The sequence below is a fragment of the Lepus europaeus genome, chromosome 9 (assembly GCF_033115175.1).
Source record: "Lepus europaeus isolate LE1 chromosome 9, mLepTim1.pri, whole genome shotgun sequence".
Lineage (NCBI taxonomy): Eukaryota > Metazoa > Chordata > Mammalia > Lagomorpha > Leporidae > Lepus > Lepus europaeus.
The window spans coordinates 123,683,816-123,700,376 of record NC_084835.1 but is presented as its reverse complement, the minus strand read 5'-3'; the positions used below and the strand labels follow the sequence as shown (position 1 = coordinate 123,700,376).

The window sequence follows — 16,561 nt, the reverse complement described above, 5'->3', positions numbered from 1 at the left end:
TAGCAAACTCCTCAGTCTGAGCTCACGGTGTAGTCTGTCACCCTCAGAGCAGCAGCCACGGCACGGCACGGCACCAGCCTCCTGCAATGAAGCTGAGGAGCTGGGGATCACAGAGGGCTGAGTGCAACCTCACAAGCTCCACCCACGACGGCGGCCCGCACCAAGAGCGCCTGCACCGCGGACCTCAGGGAGTCAGCTTCAACCCCGCGGTGTCTCCACAGCGACGTCAGAGAGGCAAACATCCCCATCGCGGGTCCGCAACCACATCTGGAAACACGGCCTCTGCCTTTGAAATTGAAAAATCAAAGCACTAGTTTTTCAGAATAAGTTTGCTTTAAAAGACACATTACAAAAATTTCGGATGGGGTTGCTCCTTCTTCTAGAAGGAACCAAACAGAATTCTAAACTCTCACGACGTTCATTCGTTACCTTATGGACTTGTATTAAACTTCCATTTCTTAGGAGGTATAAAACTATACAGCATTTTCTTTTGCTTCTGGTATATGCTTTCAAAATAAAATAAAACTGGAAAACAATGCTCATGGGACCTAAGAATCTCCTAGGTGGTTCGGGGCATTTCTCAATGCACGTGGGATTCAGTGAAACCAATGTGAGCTGCGGTGAGGGTGACGGCAGGTTGTGCGTGTTACGTGTCTGGTCCACAAGCAGAGGGAACACCCAGAGCAGCCCGGCCTCTCCTTCCTCACACGTGGGTGCAGTTGGTGGACGGGGGGGTGTCCACCCGACTCTTGTTTTCCCTGTTGTCACTGAGCGGGGACGCGTGGCGGACGTGGCACTTGAACACCTGCTTGTAGGCTTTCCGGAAGTTCTCAGAGAGAAAGGCGTAGATGATGGGGTTCACGGAGGAGTTGCTGTAGGCCAGGCAGTGGGCAGTGACCCGGAACAGGAAGGAGGCCGGGGTCAGCGGGAAAACGCCAAACTCGGCCCAGAGATGGATGACGTGGTGTGGCAGCCAGGAAATGCCAAACACCACCACCACTACCAGGACCGTCTGCGCCGTCTGCGGGGGTGGGGGAGGAGGAGAGGAAAGACAGAAGTCGATTACAGCAGAAAACCAACCTGGCGCTCTCGCCAGCCCCAAGATCCTTTCATGCACATCTCATGGGGTCAGACAGAAGGCACTCAGTCTGCCTCCAAGGTAACTGTTGCGTCACACGATGTCTGTTCACAGCGTCTCTGAGGTCTGCGGTGTGCCTCCCCGGGAGTACCCCTCCATTGTGCACAGCGTGACCTCGGAGCCCTGGGGGCAGACACGGACCAAGGTCCAAGGCAGCAGCTGTTGGAAGCACATCGCCCACGAGTGGGGACTTCTGTCTCCTCTCTCAACACCAGCCAGGTAGAGGCCACACATACGCACACACACGGGTGTTCTGGAGCCTTCTCCAGCCGGACCCTCCCTTTGCTGTCCCTAAATCAGACACTTGGAAAGCAGAGAAGCGTTGACTAGCTTCCCTCGGGCTTTCTACTGAGCAGGCGAGAGAGGAAGTGGTCTGTGCTAAACGAGGACCCTCCTGTGCACAAACCCTGTGCATGCAGACCCCGCCTCCTCCATGGGCCACAGGACGCTGCTGCCTGTGCCTCTGGGCACGGAACCAACCACCAGGCGGCTCGTGCCGGGACTGCAGGCACAAACCGAGACAACGCCTGTGGTATTCAAATTCCCAGTTAAGGCGCCCTAATTTTCCCACTACAAAATGTGCAGCAGTCAGCTGCTTCCTTCCCTACAAAGTGGCTCTCATCCAAGGAGCACAGCCAGGAGCCAGGGCCATCGTGCCACGGCAGCCACACAGAGTCCCCGCAGCTCTGGATGGCAGGCCAGCAACACAACCGCCTTCCTTCCAGGCACCACACGGGCCTCCCAGGCCGGGAAGCGGACGCGACCATCACAGGCTGCCGTGTGATGAGGGCGAGGCACACGGGAAGGAGTCAGGAGGAAGGCAAGCAAGAGAAGGAAGCGGAAGAAAGCCCGTGGTGCTGGCTGTTCTCAATGCTCCCACGGAGTGAAGAGTGAGACGCAGGCCACAGGTGTTGTGACTGGGAAGCCACTGTCACAACACAAGCGCCCCCACCTGCACGACCATCACAGGCACCAGAGCCCCCTGTGGCAGAGGTGGCCCCACACGGCCAAACGCCTCCAGGACATCAGGCCGAGACTCCCAGGACTGATGTGGGCGCCAACTAGGACACGAGCAGGAAGCTATCAAAGAGAGGACTTAGAATTCAGGAACCGGCCAGCACCACGGCTCACTAGGCTAATCCTCCCGGGTTCTAGTCCCGGTTGCTCCTCTTCCAGTCCAGCTCTGTGCTGTGGCCCAGGAGGGCAGTGGAGGATGGCCCAAGTGCTTGGGCCCTGCACCGGCATGGGAGACCAGGAGGAAGTACCTGGCTCCTGGCTTCGGATCAACACAGCACGCCAGCCATAGCAGCCACTTGGGGGATGAACCAACGGAAGGAAGACTTTTCTCTCTGTCTCTCTCTCTCTCACTGTCTAACTCTGCCTGTCAATAAATAAATAAGTAAGTAAGTAAGTAAAAGAATCCAGGGACCAGGCAGAGGGGGGAGAGAGCAGAGGGCTGGACTCCAGGGGGAGGCTGGCCAACGCCAGTGGCCAGGAGGAACAAGAGCCAAGACCCAACTCACGGTCAGGCACCACAGCTGGGCGGCAGGTCTGTGTCGTAAGTGTGGAAACAACACCACCTCGCTGGGCCTCAACTCCCAGGATGAGCCAGACCGCACCTGCTGCATCTAAACGTGAGAGGTGTTCATGCAGAAGCTGATGGGGGGCCAGCTCACACCCCACGGCTGCTTAGCACATGACATGCAAAGCAAACACACAGCACGCTCACATGTATCTAGGGAGTGTCCGCCATCATCCCATTTACCCATTAGCGTATGAGAAATGCCACTCTGGGGTGATTTAATCAAACAATCTAGACGTGATTGTACCTCCAAATGGAACAGAAAACATCCTCTTTCCTTTCCGAGACAATCAGAGCATCTCTGGGCTTCACAGGATGATCGCCCTTGGAGATTCCATTTCATTGCTTCTTGCTGGCGTTTTTACGAAGCGTGGAGCGCAGGGCACATAAACCCAGCAGCTTGCTGATAAGATCCCTATCTTATCCAGACCCACAGGGCAGCTGGCGGCGTGACCTCAGCATGGGACATTTTCCATGGCAGCGCGCTGCCTGTGTTTGCAATCTGTCTGTTTGTAGAGCATTCGAAGTGCACCTTTAAATTTTCAGCAACCCCACTGGACTTCTCAGAGCTAGGACTGGGGTCTGTTTCTGTCTCCTGGTCTACTGGTGGCCTTGGAAGGCGACCGCATTGCAACCCATAGTGAGTATGCGGAAAAGGATCCTTAACGGGAGTTCACACAAACTCCGCGTTGTCCACGGCTGCTCCCCAGAGTCCAAGAGGATCCCCAGCAGTGGACGGAGGTCCCCACTGGGGTCACTCTGGAGTGAGTCCAAGAGGATCCCCAGCAGTGGACGGAGGTCCCCACTGGGGTCACTCTGGAGTCGCCCTGCATTTCATCAAGGATCCCAGCCCCTAGCAGCCGACATTCTCGTAGCTAGCACACAAGTCAGGGCCCCGCCTGCCGGCCCTGGACGCTTGCCCCTGTGGCCACAGCAACACCAAGATGTCAGACACACCCATGTGCGTAGCTGGGGACAGCAGAAGACAAGGGTCTTCTTTTCCCACTTGCAACAAGTGTTTGCAGGCCTCAGGGCCTGGAGAATTGGGGTGATGTGCTGACTGGACAAGGTCCTGTGCTGGGAGAAAACCAGCCTGGCCCCAGTGCTGCGCCCACGCTGAAGAGCCGGGGAAGGGGTGCGTGTGTGGGCTCCTCCCACCCTGGGCTTAAGTAAACACAGGCCCCTCATGTCAGGGGCGGGGGTCTCCGAAGTGCAGGTGCGCAGGCCTCAGCTCTGCGACCAGCCCCCTAGCAGTCAGCCTTTCTGACAAGCTCGGGAGGGAGACTGGAGAACACTGATGGGCTACACAGCAGCCAGGACACAAGCCAGACTCCCTTACCCACGTGCGACTACGACCGTCACAGAGGCCAGGCCCAGCCCCCAGCATGGACACGGCCCCTTCCTCAGACAGAGCCGGAGACGCTGTGTCCCGTCTCCTGTCGAAGCATCAGAACACAACCTCCCAGTGGACATGAGGCTGATCCTCTTCCCGTTTCTGACACGCACATTTCTTTCCCTCTCTCACAGCACCACTGTGTGTTCCGAGACGGTGCCACACCCAGCGTGCGTGTGCTGCGTGCTCCTGTCCTCTCTGAGCACAGAGTGCCCACACCACTCGTCGACGGAGAAGTCCCCGTGTAGACTGACGCACTCAGTCTCTGCCCTCATCCTTACTATCCTTGGGCTCAGGTCCTCGTCCGCGGATTCCTGTTTGTTCCTTAACTGAAAGTGCCTGGAAACACTTCTCCCTGTCCTCACCAGGAAACGCTCCTTCAAGTCGTCTGAGATGTCTAACGGAATCTGGCTGGAAAGAAAAAAAAAGACTACAAGAGGAAAATGATGAAAAACATTTCATAAACGGTAGCCAGAAAGCTCGCCGAATACTCCAAGCCGGAGTAACAGAAAACAAAACACACACAGGACGCAAGTGTTAGAAAGCCTCGGTCGCCGGCAGGGCACCCAGAGACCTTTCAATCCGACTTCCCTCCCAGAGGCGCCCAGGCAGAGCAGCTGCCAGTGCCTCCGAAGACTCCAAGGGTGACTTAAGGACCGGCGTTCGTGCCCAGCCAGCCTCGTGCCAGAAACACGTCTCTAAGTCTAGCAGAGCCTGAGCAAAACATCTAATCAGTTATAGGGCAATTATTCTGCAACATCAGGTCTGCAAGAGAAGACGGACTCCTCCAAGGACAGGGGTGACTGTTCACGGCATGGTTATCCGGAACGGCCCACTTCTCCACCCCACGTAACCACAGATCTCCACAGGAAAGCCCCGAGGTGACGGTGATACAGTCTGAGTGTCTGCACCTTCCCAAGACACCTGCGTCGGAACCACAGAGGCGAGGGGGCCACGGGAGGAGCCGGGGCCACGGCAGCAGAGCCTTCTCCAGCCGGAGCCCCACTCTTAGGAAAGAGCCCCTGCGTGCTGCCTCTGCCTTCTACCACGTGACAGCGCAGTGAGAAGGTGCCACCGCCAAGCCTGGCGACGATCCCTCGACAGGTACCGATTGGTGGATTTGCGGGTGCCTGATCTGGACTGCCAGGCTCCAGAAAGATGAGAAATAAACGTGTGTGTAAGACGCTCGGCCTGCGGGCAGAAGCACAGCGCCAGAACAGGCCGAGAAAGGAGCCACAGCAGATGGAGTCTAAAGCAGCAAACTGCTGAAACCTGCGTCCCATCATCCACTAAAATCCATGTCCCACCAACGATTACCCTTCAACATCGGCGTCCCATCAACCCGTTACCCATCAAAGCCTGCATCCCATCGATCCATTATCCATCACACAGTGGCTACCCATCACACAAGGTTCCAGGCTAGGGTCTGGGGGAGTCCCCCACTGAGCCCCAGCTCCCTGCCTTCAGGGAGTGACCTCGCAGTCTCGCTCTCTGCTGCGCATCCCTCCCCTCCCGCCCCACCTCTGCTGCTCTCTCTCCACTCCCTTCCTTCCCCTCCCACCACCCCGCTCTCCCCTCTTTCTTAGGCACATGCCGCAACGCCGCCACATGTACCTGCTGTGTGCACACAAGGACGCTGTGTGCAGAGATGGGACATCTGCTCAGGGCTGTCAGGTGTGAGAAGGGAAGAGGAAAGCCGCCCCTCCAGAAGCTCAAACCTTCTCCCGTGCGGGAGGAATGAACAAAGGGGTAATTTCACATAAGCACACACTTATTCTACACAGCAGGGTACTTCAAAAAGTTTCAGAAAATGAAATGAAATTGTAAGCTTATTTTGGTGCAAAAATTTTGAAATCCATGGACACAAGAGGATTTTAAGAAGTTCATGGAAAACGCAGATGATGAAAAAATCATGCATCAATTTCAATTTTTTGCACCAAAGTGGGTTTATTTTAAATTCTATTTATCCAGGGGTTCCTTGATGTATATACCCACATGCACACGCATCACACCACTCACACACGTGTGTGTGCAGTTTGTTACACTCATCACACTACTCTTACTGCAAAGTAAACAGGAGCCTTCCACCCCTCTCTCACAAGACCCATTTCCTTTCGTTTAAGCACTGATTCTTCCTGGGGCATCTGCAACTTGTTTTCCAACACCTTTTAGATACGGAGCTGGAACCAGCCTCACCAGCCTCAGACACGGCTAAACACGGCTTTCCTCCTTTCGGTCGCCGGAAGATCTTTGAGTCAACGACAGACGCTCACCAGCCGTCAGCAGAGGCTTCTCTGAAGGTTCAGCAAGACCGCACCTGCCCGCAGGAAGCCCGCCCTTCCCTCCCCGACTCCAAGCCGGAATCTCACTGGGCGGCACCTCGGGACTCTCACAGCTGTCTCCCCCGAACCCTGGGGACCAGCTGAGCTCTGTGCAGGCCGGCGCTCTGCTGTGCAAGGGGAGGTGGTAAACAATCCGCGAACGCTTTTAATGAATCACTTTCTTGGAGATGAGAAGTGTGTCTCAGAGGAAAATCTAATGCGCCAGAAAAATGGAAAAGTTGCAGCGTAATAGCACATCAGTGGGAACAGGAAAATGCCAGCTTTTAGGACTTATTCCACCCACATAACTTGACACTGTGTCAGCTGTTAGGAAGAGGGGCCACGAAGCTTAAAACGAAGCCCACTTGATAGACGGTGAGCTACAAGGAGGGACAATGGCAATAAGGTATCAGTCTCCTCGCTTCTGGTGTGCCCTTTATGCTTATCCTAAAGACACGTGCTACATCTCCAACACAGGCTAATGCTTGCTGCCAGAAAAAGTCTTAAATTCTATGCTTTTTAAACACTGGTTTCCCACTCAAGGAGCAGGTGCAATTTTTAGCCACATTGTCATTGATAAACAAGGAAAATCAGGAGAGCTGTCCTTTATTTGGGTAAATATGATTACCTAAATTATCATGTATCAAAATGATGCATGCCACTGATCAAAATAAACTTTGAGAAGGAAGGAAACCACGCATGGGAGGATGCTATGACTAACATCAGTGGGCGAGTGTCGGGTGTCATCTCCTCCACGCTCACCATTAGCTGATCACCGCTAATAACCTCCTCCACTTCCTTGGACCAGAAATTAAACAGACATGGCCTCGGTCAGAGCTAAACCGGGGCCACCTCAGGGAGGAGAAACTGTGACTAGACCGTTACCCGGGAGGCACGGGCCCTGACGAGGGGGGCAATTTAGAGCAGGCAGCACCCCCAGCCCCCCTGGGTGGCCCTGCCCCTCCGCAGTGACAGCACCAGCTCGGGTGGGAAAGCAGGGATGGGGGCTCTCTGCTCTGCGGGCTGTGGGGATGGAAGACAACGATGGCTCGAGACTCACTTCAGAGACAGCAGCAGAGAGTGACATCACCACACTCCTATAACCAAGCAAGTCAGAAACTCCGCACTCTGCCCCAGTCGGCCCAACACACGCGCCCTGGGGAGGCGCGGACCTGCAGCTCAGCGCCGCTGCGATGTCCCTCGCCCAGGGCCGATTCTCCACCCCATCCCTCACCTCAGCGGCAAAGAGCTGCACCAGGGAACCCAGAGGTGGCAGGCTTTGGGTGGGGGCAGGACAGCCGACAGTGGAAACAGGAGCCGGAAACAGAGGCCCATACGTAACACAGGCTGTGAGCCCTACCTTTTTCTTAGACGCTTCTGACTTCTTGGACATGTTCTTCAACTTTTTATGCAGATGATTGAGGACCTGGAAAACACAGATGGGTGAACCCGGTTTGCCTCACGCCCCCGCGCTCACTCTTGTTTTTCACGGATGACCACTGACGCTCTGCTGTGGTCACCTACAAAATCATTAGCACGAAAACGTACAGAAATGGCCCGCAGCTGATGAAGCTCAGTGAGTTGCCAGCGCACCTGCTGTCCCACACTCGGGGGTGTCCCAGGAAGTCGGACGCACACCCAGATGCACTCTGCAGCATGGAGGGTCCTGACACCTGCGGCCCTGGGATGTATTCCTCGAGAGCCACCCCCGCCGGGGCCCAGGCAGGCACACATCTGTCTGCCTCTGCCGTGGTGACCCCCGGGAGTCCACGCGTTAACTCTCAACAGGTCCCCACGAGCTGTCAGGCACAATGCTGGATCCCACATAGACCGAAACACTACCTTCCGTCCAGTTCCCCAGCCCTGGGGACAGCAGAGGTGAGCAAGGAAGATCCTACGTGCAGGCCACTCCTAATTCGGTAGCCCCTCCTTCTGCCCTCCCTGCACGCCTGTCCCCACGGCAAGCCCCCTGCAGGCACACTGCCACCCCGGCCTGCTTTCCTCCCTTGCTCCAAGCCTACCCAGCACACTCTGTGACACAACCTACGTTTCAGGAATTCGGCGTCACTGAGGATTAACCCACTGTTTTGCAAGGTTCCACAATGTACGTCCCTGTCCGTGAGTCACCTTGAGGCTCCGCTAATACAGAAAGCAGCGCTCTCTGTCCCCTGCAGTGTGATATTCAGGAGCAACGGCATGAGAACTGTTGCTCATACGGAGGACTTCCCAACACATACCTGATATCCAACAGCACCAATCTTGCAGAACTCGTGCCTGAGTTGATTTTTACCTCCCAACTGAGAGGAAATTTAGAAAAAAAAAAAATAGCGTCTGATGCCCCAGAGCATGGACACCACACTACTGAGAGTCTCTCGAGAAGCAGACGCATGTTCCCAGCATTCCTCGGTCTCCCCGTGGCCCTGCGGCCTGGACTCCTGAAGGGGCCTGCCCCGTCCAGCGGGACGCACGTTCCTGCCACTCCTCGGTCTCCCCGTGGCTCTGCGGCCTGGACTCCTGAAGGGGCCTGCCCCGCCCAGCGGGACGCACGTTCCTGCCACTCCTCGGTCTCCCCGTGGCCCTGCGGCCTGGACTCCTGAAGGGGCCTGCCCCGTCCAGCGGGACGCACGTTCCTGCCACTCCTCGGTCTCCCCGTGGCCCTGCGGCCTGGACTCCTGAAGGGGCCTGCCCCGCCCAGCGGGACGCACGTTCCTGCCACTCCTCGGTCTCCCCGTGGCCCTGCGGCCTGGACTCCTGAAGGGGCCTGCCCCATCCAGCGGGACGCACGTTCCTGCCACTCCTCGGTCTCCCCGTGGCCCTGCGGCCTGGACTCCTGAAGGGGCCTGCCCCGCCCAGCGGGACGCACGTTCCTGCCACTCCTCGGTCTCCCCGTGGCCCTGCGGCCTGGACTCCTGAAGGGGCCTGCCCCGTCCAGCGGGACGCACGTTCCTGCCGCTCCTCGGTCTCCCCGTGGCTCTGCGGCCTGGACTCATGGAAGGAGCCTGCCCCGTCCAGCAGGACGCACGTTCCTGCCACTCCTCGGTCTCCCCGTGGCCCTGCGGCCTGGACTCCTGAAGGGGCCTGCCCCACCCAGCGGGACGCACGTTCCTGCCACTCCTCGGTCTCCCCGTGGCCCTGCGGCCTGGACTCCTGAAGGGGCCTGCCCCGTCCAGCGGGACGCACGTTCCTGCCACTCCTCGGTCTCCCCGTGGCCCTGCGGCCTGGACTCCCTGAAGGGGCCTGCCCCGTCCAGCGGGACGCACGTTCCTGCCGCTCCTCGGTCTCCCCGTGGCCCTGCGGCCTGGACTCATGGAAGGAGCCTGCCCCGTCCAGCAGGACGCACGTTCCTGCCACTCCTCGGTCTCCCCGTGGCCCTGCGGCCTGGACTCATGGAAGGAGCCTGCCCCGTCCAGCAGGACGCACGTTCCTGCCACTCCTCGGTCTCCCCTTGGCCCTGCGGCCTGGACTCCTGCAGGGGCCTGCCCCGTCCAGCAGGACGCACGTTCCCAGCACTCCTCGGTCTCCCCGTGGCCCTGCGGCCTGGACTCCTGAAGGGGCCTGCCCCGTCCAGCAGGACGCACGTTCCCAGCACTCCTCGGTCTCCCCGTGGCCCTGCGGCCTGGACTCCTGAAGGGGCCTGCCCTGTCCAGCGGGACGCACGTTCCTGCCACTCCTCGGTCTCCCCGTGGCCCTGCGGCCTGGACTCCCTGAAGGGGCCTGCCCCGTCCAGCGGGACGCACGTTCCTGCCGCTCCTCGGTCTCCCCGTGGCTCTGCGGCCTGGACTCATGGAAGGAGCCTGCCCCGTCCAGCAGGACGCACGTTCCTGCCACTCCTCGGTCTCCCCGTGGCCCTGCGGCCTGGACTCCTGAAGGGGCCTGCCCCGTCCAGCGGGACGCACGTTCCTGCCACTCCTCGGTCTCCCCGTGGCCCTGTGGCCTGGACTCCTGAAGGGGCCTGCCCCGTCCAGCGGGACGCACGTTCCTGCCACTCCTCGGTCTCCCCGTGGCCCTGCGGCCTGGACTCCTGAAGGGGCCTGCCCCGCCCAGCGGGACGCACGTTCCTGCCACTCCTCGGTCTCCCCGTGGCCCTGCGGCCTGGACTCCTGAAGGGGCCTGCCCTGTCCAGCGGGACGCACGTTCCTGCCACTCCTCGGTCTCCCCGTGGCCCTGCGGCCTGGACTCCTGAAGGGGCCTGCCCTGTCCAGCGGGACGCACGTTCCTGCCACTCCTCGGTCTCCCCGTGGCCCTGCGGCCTGGACTCCTGCAGGGGCCTGCCCTGTCCAGCAGGACGCAGCACTTCTGAAGCAGCCGTCATGCTCCAGTGGAGAAACCACAGTGCATGCTTGCCAGACTTGCAGGCCCCGCAGCGGGTCAAGCGGCCGACCCTGTGGCACGGGTTTCTGATTTCAGACTCTCTTCCCCACTTCCTGACACGGCTGTGCACCAGCTATGACAGCACGAGCCTTCACTCCCCACGGGAGCGCGTGGATAACCCTCAGTGCACTGGCAGTGGACGAGGCTACCGCTCCACCAGGAATAATCAGGGCACCAAAAACTGAATGGAAGGCACGTGGAGCAAGAGATATTTTGCAGGAGCAAATAAGAAACCATTTCAAACGGGAAGGAAAGAGTTTATTCTTTCAACAAACTCACTTGGATCACAGCTTAGTAACCCCAGAGCATCCGAGAACATCAAATGTGTCAAACGGTCAATGGAGAAATACTCCAGTGCATTTTTCATAGGTGTCCCTCTCAATGTGTGCTCACCCTGCACACACTGCTGTGTGTGGTGCAGTTAAGGGGGGAGGGTCGCCCAAGGCATGACGATGGTGCTCCTCTAAAAGGCAGTGCTGGGGCCGGTGCTGGGGCGGAGCCGGTAAAGCCACTGCCTGCAGTGCCAGCATCCCATATGGGCTCTGGTTCAAGTCCCAGCTGCTCTGCTTCCTGTCCAGCTCTCTGCTACGGTCTGGGAGAGCAGAAGATGGCCTAAGTTCTTAGGCCCCTCCACCCATGTGAGAGACCTGGAGAAGGTTCCTGGCTCCTGGCTTCAGATCAGCTCAGCTCCATCCAGTGCAGTCAATTGGGAAGTGGACCAGAGAATGGAAGACATCTCTCTCTCTCTCTCTCTCTCTCTCTCTCTCTCTATCTCTCAATCTCTTTCTCTCTCCCTGCCTCTCCTTCTCTCTGTGTGTAACTCTGACCTTCAAATAATAAATCTTTAAAAAGAAGAAGAAGAAGGCAGGGCTGACGGTGTGGCCACAGACCTCACTCACTCCACACACAGGGAGGGGCCCGGTCAAACCCACCCCAGGGCCATGCCGGGCACACCCTGGGGGTGTGGAGCATCTTGGTGGGGTGGGCAGCAGTTACTGTGAGCGGGGCGCAGCCCTGCCCAAGGCCAGCTCCACAGCAGCAGTGGGCGCCCCAGGGGGACTGCGCTGGTCACCAGCATTTGTCCTCTAGTCATGTGTTCTGGATGCTCCCATGATTGACAGGTGCCGGAGCTGTTCCACCAGAAGCCAGCAGGGTCTGGGGAGCAGAGCGCATCTCTGGTAGCAACCCCTTGCAGCCAGGCCCGAAGCTGCCCCTCAGGAACGAGATCCACAGTGGTGAGCACCTAGCGGCTGACCCAAGGGAGCGCTTGAGGCCACACACCTCCACCTGTGCACATGACTCCCAGTTCAGAAGGCTTTTCCAGTTAGAAGCAAGCAACCTCCAGAGAAAATCTGCAAATGACTGAGTATTTAAAAACGTTTTATAACTCTGCCCTCTGAGTTTCACAAACTCTCAAACAACGGCAAGACGGCCGTGTATCCCTAAAGACTGACCCCGCCACTTCCGCTAGGAGGATTTCAGCAAGTTCCCCCAGGCCTCTGGGGAACTGAGGGAAGCGCTTGCTTTGGGTCTAAGGCAGGAAGCTAGGAACCCGGAAGGCAGCATTTTAAGCATCCCCCCCAGTCTCAAGCTCCATGCCCACAGGCCCCCACTGTCTGCCCCTCCTCCATGCCTGCTGAAAAGCCTTCTGGAACCATCTCCAGCTTGGCCCCCGGGGCCTCCACGCCTCTCGTCACTGCAGAGGGGACAGCAGCCAGCACCCACGGGGTGTGCGAGGCGAGTGACACGGCACACAGGGGACAGCTGCACTGGGGGACCAGCCTCTGGGTTGCATTCCCAGACTCATGGATGAGTCAGCCTTCTCCCAGCGGCCAGGCTAGGGGCCATGTCTGAATTCCCTACTCCCCAGTACATCTTTTCACAAAACATCCAAAAACACTGGCAGTCACAGGAGACGTAGCCCACCTGGATGCCCACCTGGATGCACAGAGAGCAGGAACAACACCAGCAGGCTTGTGGCGAGAGGCTTTTTTTTGGGGGGGGGGGGGGGGTAGAATGCCCTGGGAACAGATTCCAAGCCAGCGTCTTCCTTCTGCCTCCTGGGCTGTTCAGGGTCCTCTCGTCTCAGCCTTCCCAGAAACAAGGGGCCAGACCGACAGGGCAGAAATTTCAGAATTTGGGGAGCTGCTTGGCTAGCACTGAGGGTATGGGGGGGCTGTGTGTGCACACTGGCACGCACCCCACGAATGCCACCCTCACTGAACACACAGGCCTCTTGACGCAGCATGGACCGGCCGTGTCACAGGTCAAGGTAGAAATCCTGAGGTCCTCTGACTAAGTGCAGGGAAAGGTGAACTGCCTTCCTGCAGCTGGGGCGCGGCTAAGGCGCGGCCGAGGGCGGCTGTGTTCCGGGAGCCTCCCTCCAGGGTCAGGGATTTGGCTGTGGAAACGCGGAAGGCAGGGGTTCTACGCGGCCCCGGGGGACCACAAGGAAATGCTGTCTTCCCGCTGGAGCTGACTACAGCAAAGCTCTGTTCTCCCAAGGAGCAGCGGCTTCCCAGAGCCGGTCCTGGAGGGAGCTGCCGGCGGGCGCCCCCTCTCTACCCAGCGCAACCAGCACCAGGGAGGGGGCGGCGGGCCCGACGCGCTCGGATGGACCCCGCGCCCAGCAGCGCCGCGGCGGTCGACTGGCGACCCGCGAACTTCCCCAGCACCGCAAACTCCGCGAACCCTTGCGCCGCCTCCAACGCCAGGGCGCCCGCAGAGGCAAAGGCAGAGCGGCGTCCGCCGGACACCGCCAGGCCGCGCGGGCCCGCGGGCGGGGCTGCGGACCCAACGCGACTCCCGGGCACCCCCAGCCCCGCGCCCCCGGCCCCGCGCACCCCACCTTGGCGTAGCAGAAGCAGATGAGCAGCAGGGGCAGCAGGTAGCCGAAGACGAAGGTGCACACCACGTACGCCTTCTTGTGGCGCGGGTCGGGCCACTGCTCCCAGCAGAAGGTCAGGTTGGCGGCGCCGCGGTGGAAGAGGCGCTGGTGGTACGCCACGGGCGAGGCCATGGCGATGGACAGCGCCCAGATGAGGCCCACGCCCAGCAGCGCGTTGCGGGACACCCTCAGGGAAGACGAGCGCCGGGAGTGCACGATGGCCACGTAGCGGTCCACCGACATCGCGGCCAGCGTGAAGATGCTGACCAGCATGGAGACGGTGAAGAAGTAGTGCACGAACTTGCAGATGAAGGCGCCCAGCACCCAGGTGGGCAGCGCGTACACCGTGGCCTGGAAGGGGATGCAGAAGAGCAGGTAGGCCAGGTCGGCGATGCTCAGGTTGAGGATGAACAGGTTGGTGGTGCTGCGCGGCTTGCCCGGCGCGCTGCGCGCCAGCACCGTGATCACCAGGCTGTTGCCCAGCACGCCCAGCGCGAAGATGAGGCCGAACACCACCAGCGTGACCAAGTTCTCCACGCCGACGCCCAGCAGCGGCCGGGGCTCCGCGGCGGGCGGCTCGGGCCAGCTCGCGTTACCCTCGCTGAGGTTCCCGACTGCCAGCTCCATGGCCCGCGGGGGCGCCCGGGACGCGGGGTGGCGGGGCGGGCTGTGCACCACGGGCAGCCGGCGCCGGGGGTCCCGCCCCGAGTGCCAGCGCGCGAGTTTCCACCGGAGCCTCCGCCGATGCGCAGGAGAGCGGGCGCGCGGCGGGGCAGCCGCGCCTGGCAGCGCAGTCTTCGTGCCCGGCGTTGGACAGCCGGCGCGGGGGCGCGGAGCTGGCCTTCGTCCGGCGGGGAGCACAGGCGTCTTCCTGGACCGCCGCGCGGCCGCCGACCCCGGGGCCCGCCGGCTGCAGCCCTGCAGGTGAGAGTCCTCTGGGCGCCTTGGCGGCTCCAGACCCGTGCTGCCGAGCCGCTTCGGCTGCACCTGTTGCCCAGAGCCGCTCCTACCCGAAGCGCACCCGGGGCAGGGCCGGGCGCTCAGCGCACCAAGGGTGGGGCTCGCGGAGGGGGTTCGCGGCGCTTCCCGTGCGCTCGGCGCCACCTCCCCAGCTGCGTGCGCCTCCGACTCCCTCGCAGGTCTTGCTGGGATTCCAAGTAGCCCACAGGGCGAGCGCGCTTTCTGAGCTCCCTAGTGGTGGGCAGGGCCGGGTGAGAGCGGCGAAGACTTAACCCGGCTTTAATCCGCGCCCCCTGGGGGCCTCCTGCGTACCCCCGGAAGTGGGCGTGCGGGCGGAGACGGCGAGTCCTAACAGGATGGGTCGCCGCCCACCTCCTTGCTGGAACCGGCGGGCGCGCGCCTGCACTGGGTGCGGGTCTGCTGGGGTCTGAGGAAGGTAGCGGCTGCAGGATGCGGCCCGGGCTCCTGGCGAGGGCCGCGGAGCGCGCTCCAGGGCGCGCTGGACGGGGAGGCGCTGGGGCGCGCAGGCTGCTCAGTGTCTCCCGGGCAGCGGGCAGCTGGCGCTTCCCGCCCGCAGACACAAACCCCAAGAGCCCCCAGCCTCCCCCGCCAACAGCAGGGAGAAGGAAGCATTGGGAGGAAGGTTTAGCGTTCCAGCTCAGGCTTTGCGTTCCTCCTCCGGGCAGCAAAAACGGCGCTGACCGAACCGTGCGCACGTCTGTCCCTGCCTGCTGCGGAAGCTGGACACACGGCAGGGACGGCGCCGGGCACAGCTGCGCTGACGAACGTGGGTTTGTCACCCCGAGGTTCCCGGCCGAAGAGCGGAAATTGGCTGTGATGTTTGCGTCTGGGTGTGCATCTACTTTCAAACACACCACCGTGCATTCTCCTGATGAGGACTCGGCAGCCACAGCGGACGCCACGCACAGCCCAGAGTAGGGACAGCAAAGGGGAGGGGGCGCCGCACTGCGGGAGGCAGATTGAGGGCTTAGAGCTGGGGTGCCCCTGGTGCAGGGAGCCCTGGGGCCCGCGGGGGTTTGTGGAGTGCCCGGGCTGTCTGCAGCCCTGCCACGCCGTTCTCCCTGGCACTGGGAAGGCTGCTGCGGCTCCCCCAACGCTGTGGTCCCACGTGCATTGCTCCTGCAAGGGGGCTGGCACGTTTTCCAGGGACAAACTGGATGGGCCCACTCATCGCAGTGCCCTCACCTGCCCCGCCCCGAAGGACACCTGAAAAAGCTCCGGGAGCGGTGCTGCCTGTCAGGGCTGCTTCACGTCCCTGCCTTGCCTGGTGCAGGGTGTTGCACGGCTCTGCTGCACGGAGTCACGACGTTGGCACAGGGGAGGACTTTATGAACCGTCTCTGACATGGGACAGATACCTCGGAATCATATCAAATAGCCGTGGGCCCACCACCTAGCTTAGAGGAGTAAACAATGACCAGTAGAACTGAGGTCACTTTTCTTTTTTTTAATTATTATTATTTTTTATTTTTTTACAGGCAGAGTGAACAGTGAGAGAGAGAGACAGAGAGAAAGGTCTTCCTTTTGCCGTTGGTTCACCCTCCAATGGCCGCCGCGGTAGGCGCTCTGCGGCCGGCGCACCGCGCTGATCCGATGGCAGGAGCCAGGTGCTTTTCCTGGTCTCCCATGGGGTGCAGGGCCCAAGCACTTGGGCCATCCTCCACTGCACTCCCTGGCCACAGCAGAGAGCTGGCCTGGAAGAGGGGCAACCGGGACAGGATCGGTGCCCTGACCGGGACTAGAACCCGGTGTGCCGGCGCCGCAAGGCGGAGGATTAGCCTAGTGAGCCGCGGCGCCGGCCAGAGGTCACTTTTCTATACCTCCCGTTCCCGCAGCCATCTCCAGGCGGGCTCAGGGGTCGCACACCTGCTGCTTCTTCATGCACAGGC

The 16,561-nt window shown here is 60.4% G+C and overlaps 1 protein-coding gene across 1 annotated transcript; it reads right to left on the bottom strand.

Moving 5' to 3' along the window:
* Positions 1-703: 703 nt before the first annotated feature.
* On the bottom strand, positions 704-14,319 carry GALR1 (galanin receptor 1). The gene is made up of 3 exons (XM_062200317.1): positions 13,654-14,319; positions 7,795-7,860; positions 704-1,021 (listed from the first exon to the last, which is right to left on the bottom strand). The coding sequence occupies exons 1-3, from the start codon at positions 14,317-14,319 to the stop codon at positions 704-706; spliced, it is 1,050 nt and encodes a 349-aa protein (XP_062056301.1).
* Positions 14,320-16,561: the final 2,242 nt, after the last annotated feature.

Coding starts and splice junctions, on each gene's coding strand:
- GALR1 (XM_062200317.1), bottom strand. CDS start 14,319: ATGGAGCTGGCAGTCGGGAACCTCAGCGAGGGTAACGCGAGCTGGCCC. Junction 7,861..13,653: donor TCTGCTTCTGCTACGCCAAG/GTGGGGTGCGCG, acceptor TGTGTTTTCCAG/GTCCTCAATCATCTGCATAA. Junction 1,022..7,794: donor CAGAAGCGTCTAAGAAAAAG/GTAGGGCTCACA, acceptor CCACCCCCGCAG/ACGGCGCAGACGGTCCTGGT.